At 45.1% G+C, this 4,755-nt stretch overlaps 1 protein-coding gene across 2 annotated transcripts; it reads left to right on the top strand.

The window, feature by feature from the left end:
* The first annotated feature begins 228 nt into the window (after nt 1-228).
* Nucleotides 229-4,531, top strand: osr2 (odd-skipped related transciption factor 2). 2 transcript variants are annotated; one of them, XM_037075954.1, is made up of 4 exons: nt 229-505; nt 2,740-3,411; nt 3,794-3,893; nt 4,221-4,531. In XM_037075954.1, exons 2-4 carry the CDS (start codon nt 2,777-2,779, stop codon nt 4,401-4,403), a joined length of 918 nt encoding a protein of 305 aa, XP_036931849.1. In that variant the 5' UTR covers nt 229-505; nt 2,740-2,776; the 3' UTR covers nt 4,404-4,531. The 2 variants fall into 2 exon arrangements, with proteins under 2 accessions (XP_036931849.1, XP_036931850.1); XM_037075955.1 differs by having other exon boundaries at nt 4,303-4,515.
* The last annotated feature ends 224 nt before the right edge of the window (nt 4,532-4,755 follow it).

The following is a 4,755-nucleotide window of genomic DNA, read 5'->3' as shown; positions in this document are numbered from 1 at the left end:
TGACTCCAAAAGAAGGTATCAGCCTTGGCTATATTGTATATGAGAGGTGTCAGAGGAGGCAGTTGAGCTGAACACGCTTCTCTACTATGGTCTGGGGCCCTAGTTGCTATCCAAACACAAATAAACAGAGGAGGAACATTGGAGTTAATGATAGAGGAGGGGGGTGGAGGCGTGTCGGAGGGCGGGCTGAGCACTCCAGCGCCCCGGAGCCCTGAAAAGTGCAGGACCGGTGCGCATTACGCACACTTCCAGCCACAGCTCCGGACGGGACTCCCACGCCGCCGCGCTCCCCTCCAAACTTCTTCGCCTCTTTTCCACAAGTTTTCACAACTTGTCACATCTCTGCAAAGGTCCGCGACATCAGAGCTGGCTGCATGGCTACATGAAAGTTTCATGGACTTGGAAGTTGGAAAACTTTTAGCGGCGCTTTATTGGAGCTCGTCGCCTCTATAGTTAACTGTGGATTACTGACACACCGCAGGACCTTTGGCAGCTATTTACCGGGGTAAGACTCAGTTTGACAGGATACTTATCAGTCCCCTGAAAGAAGGGAACCAAGCTCACTTGTTAGAGCTTCATTTGATCTTTAGAAAACATTCATCTGCTGCTGATTGAGCTATAAACCAAATAGATCGAACTGGTAGTAAACGAGATATTTTCCTGAAACCAGAGCTAAACTGAATCTTGTTTCCAGAGGTGATTATTGCTTCGTGGTGATCTCCAGTCCGAGGTCATAGTTCGCCTCACGTTTTTTTTTCTTTCTTTTTTTTTTTTTTACATCATTGGTCTCTGTCCACAGCGCAGAACATTACTGGCAGGAGCTTGTGGCCTTTGCTTCAGTAAAAAACATGCCGCGACTTTGCGAATCTAGATGGCTCTGCCAAAAAAATAATAACTGACAGGGATTCAGCGAACAAGACAGAACACTCAGCCCGCTGTCAAAGTGGACGTGAAGTCCAAAGGTTACTGGGAGAAGAACAGGTTGAGCAGTTATATGTGCGAGGAACAAGTGCCTGCATGGTGACTTACGTTGCACCTGTGCAAAATGACGCTTAACCCTGTCCCGTCTCTGAGAGGACAAGGCAGACAGAAGTCAAAGATCTGTGAGGCAAATATGAAGGACCTGACAGGCGAGCAGCCCTCCGGCTCCCATGCACAGTCCGCCGGGCTGTCACTCTGCGCACACTCCCTCACAGTCTCCTGAAGCTTTCAGGTTCGGCAGGTTGGATGAATATGACGTCAAATGCGATCTGGTCTCATCTGTCAAAAACAGCTCTAATCTTTCCTCTTTGTAATCCAAAACCAGATAAATAACAAACGAGCTTTTTTCTCTCTCGTTTTCACTCTCCGACCAAATCTACAAGGTCAGCTCGCCGTTGCATCGCTGGCTCGCCGCCAGTCCCGCTTTCACCATCCGGAGTCTCGAACCAACACGGTGGACTGTTTTTTTTATTATCTGTGTGGGAAAACACAACTTGTCATCCTTTGAAAAAAAAAAAACTAAACCCAAAAAAAAAAACAAAAAACATGAAACCAGGCCCTCTAATTTCTCGCACTGTCAGCTCACCTTATGTGTCCTGCACTGCGCGGACAGCAGGGAGCTCCTGTTTTTAATTAACGCAGACATTGTTCCGAGGGAGAAAGTAGGTTGAAATGCCCAGGAGTTGTTTGCCACCAGGTTCCCCTTGTCTTTAAGGGGAAATACCAAAACATGCAGCATGAAATAAATAGAATAAAAGCAAATAAAAATAAAAATAAATATATAGTGCCCATAAAAATCAACTTGCTCCTCTCTCCGCAACAATGGGAATAAAAAGCACATGCGCGTCCAGCGAAGATTACAGTATTTTTCTTGTGGACAGTAGCCAGCATCCGTGTGCTTTTTCTTTTCTTCCTCTCTGTTTTTTTTTCTCTGACTCATGTTCATGCGCTTAACAACATATCTGATCTCTGCTTGCAAAATTACAAACTCCTCCAAATCCGCATGCAAAACACTTGTTTTGCGTTGTGAAACACCAACTGCACCCGTCAAAAACAACAAGTGTCTTCTTTAATTACCTCGCCTGAGATTTAGTGCACAGCTCCAAGTGATCTGGATATGTAATTTTCAGTGTTGATCGATGCCATATGAATCGTTTCACACACACTTAATTTAATTACAGCGTCGATGACTGATTTGTTTCATAAAAAGTGCTTTGAACAGCATCTCCGTCTTTTAAGGGACGAGCTTTGGTTTTTTTTTGTTTCTTTTTTGCTGCCTATGCGTAAAATACCCACGCGGATGGTTACATTCTTTCTGTGGTTTTTGCTTGTGACAAACAGGGTTTTACTCAGCAGTTTCAGTGCGGGGCAATACTGCTGCATCTCAGCAAAAATGATCAGCTCCCCCCTGCTTTGTGTAAATTGTCAAAAAATCAAGGTAATTAATTTGCGCCATAATCCGAGCAGATATGATCCACTACCTGCTGGAGGAACATAATCCGTTCCTTCCGTGGGCGGACATCGTTTTCCTGAGATAAATGCGGTCGTGTCAGATCAGAATACACAGCGTCAGAACATGCCTCGGTGCATTTCATGTAAAATAGAAAATAATCAGACAGGTGTTTTGTCTTTTTCTTCCTTCCCCTGTATCATAATTACTAACTGAAGCTCTGCCATTGTTACAACATACTTACTGGCTGTAATGTTGCACTCACACACAGCACTAATCGCTTTGTAATTTGTATTTTTTCCCCCCAGGATTATCACCGTGTCTTCTGCAGAGGTCTGAGCCGAGATGGGGAGCAAAGCCCTGCACGCTCCGATCCCCCTGCACCCGGCCCTCCAGCTCACAAACTACTCCTTCCTGCAGGCCGTCAACACTTTCCCCGCTGACCAGCTGCAGGGGCTGTACGGCCTCAGCGCCGTGCAAACTATGCACATGAACCACTGGACTCTTGGTTACCCGCACATCCAAGGACTGAGGTCGACGATCACGGAGATGGCAGCCGCCCAGGGTCTGGTGGACCCCAGGCTTCCCTTCCCGGCGTTACCCTTCACAGCGCAACTCTTCCACCCCAAACAAGCCGGCGTTGCGCACGGCGTGCCCTCGCTGCACAAGGACAGACCGAGGTTTGACTTCGCCAACCTGGCCCTCGCTGCCACTCAGGAGGACCCGCCGAAAGCTGCGGATCTGGCGAAGTTAGGGGGGACCATCACCGAGCTGAGCAAGCTGTCCCCGGAGAGAAAACCCACCCGGGGCAGGCTCCCGTCCAAGACTAAAAAGGAGTTTATTTGCAAGTTCTGCGGCAGGCATTTCACCAAGTCCTACAACCTCCTCATCCACGAGAGGACCCACACAGACGAGCGGCCCTATACCTGTGATATTTGCCACAAGGCTTTCCGAAGACAAGACCATCTCAGAGACCACAGGTAAGACTGATTTATAACAGATTGTTCCTCAGAGTCTTAGGAGCAGGGTATGAAGTTCCCAGCAGTCATTTTGAGTTTGTATGTGATTTAATTCACAGGTATATGTGTTTATTTAAATGATCTCTTCATGGCCTGCATCTAAGAAAACAAATATTCTTAGTTTTGCTGTAACATTCAGACAGGCCTGTTCCCAGAGTTTTCTCCATGAGGGCGCTAAAGCACTTTTTACGCATTAAGTTGGACACTCACAACTTGACAGTAGAGCTTTTTTTCTCTCTCTTCTTCTTCTTCTTTTCGCCCTGTGACTCTGGGGTTTTGTAGCAGCTACAAGCAAATCCGCGCACGAGCAGACGTTTGATTAAGTGTCATTTCTGTTTCACAGATACATCCACTCCAAGGAAAAACCCTTCAAATGTCAAGAATGTGGGAAGGGATTCTGTCAGTCTCGAACTCTAGCCGTCCATAAAACCTTACATATGCAGGTAAGCTGGAAATATTAACAGTCACCATGATTTTTTTTTCTTTCTGGGTTATGCTCATAACTCACCTGTTGTGCATGGTCTACTGCATGCACGGGGATGTCAATAAGTTTCACTAAACGATTGAGTTTGGCCAATTACCAAATTAAAGCAAAAAAAAAAAAAAATATGTAAGTGAGAGTTAAAGTTAAAAAATATATATATATACATATTGTGTAAATCAGCTATACCTGACACGACAGAGTTATTGAGATGACTGAAAAGATACAACTGATAGACGTTCTATACAATTAAAGGGAATAATCCTTTGCTTGCTTTAAATCTAAACAGGAGTCTCCCCACAAATGCCCCACATGCGGAAGAACCTTTAATCAAAGAAGTAACCTGAAAACTCACCTTCTCACCCATACAGACATCAAGCCCTACAGCTGTGGCCGCTGCGGAAAGGTGTTTCGGCGCAACTGTGACTTGCGACGGCACAGTTTGACGCACAGCCCACATCAGGACTACTAGCCTGGACAGACTAACAAAATAACAATGGACAACAACAAAAAATAAATAAATAAATGAATGAATAAACGCAGGAAGACAAGTCGGCGACTCTTTTTTTTTTTTTTTTTTTTTTCCTCCTTCTTTTGGTTCAAAGACAATCTCCGAGTCAGGACACGTTTACTGCAGCACGTTTAAGAGTGGGATTTGGTTGCACCTCAAGTGGGACAGCAGCGGAGCCAACGTCCAGCTTTCAAACCACCTGTAAATATCAAGACCATGTACATAATGTTTTTTGTTTGTTTGTTTGTTTGTTGTTGTTTTTTTAATTTTCTTTTCTGACATTGAAATGATAAAGTTGTCAAAAAACAGTCAT

Source organism: Acanthopagrus latus, chromosome 17, assembly GCF_904848185.1.
Source record: "Acanthopagrus latus isolate v.2019 chromosome 17, fAcaLat1.1, whole genome shotgun sequence".
In the NCBI taxonomy this organism is placed as follows: domain Eukaryota; kingdom Metazoa; phylum Chordata; class Actinopteri; order Spariformes; family Sparidae; genus Acanthopagrus; species Acanthopagrus latus.
Note: the sequence above shows the minus strand (reverse complement) of the source record. Positions and strands in the feature narration are given on the sequence as shown.

Excerpts from the sequence above, each read along its gene's own strand:
- osr2 (XM_037075954.1), top strand. The coding sequence starts at position 2,777 with ATGGGGAGCAAAGCCCTGCACGCTCCGATCCCCCTGCACCCGGCCCTC. Across the intron at positions 3,412-3,793 it reads GACCATCTCAGAGACCACAG|ATACATCCACTCCAAGGAAA; the intron begins GTAAGACTGATT and ends TCTGTTTCACAG. Across the intron at positions 3,894-4,220 it reads ATAAAACCTTACATATGCAG|GAGTCTCCCCACAAATGCCC; the intron begins GTAAGCTGGAAA and ends AAATCTAAACAG.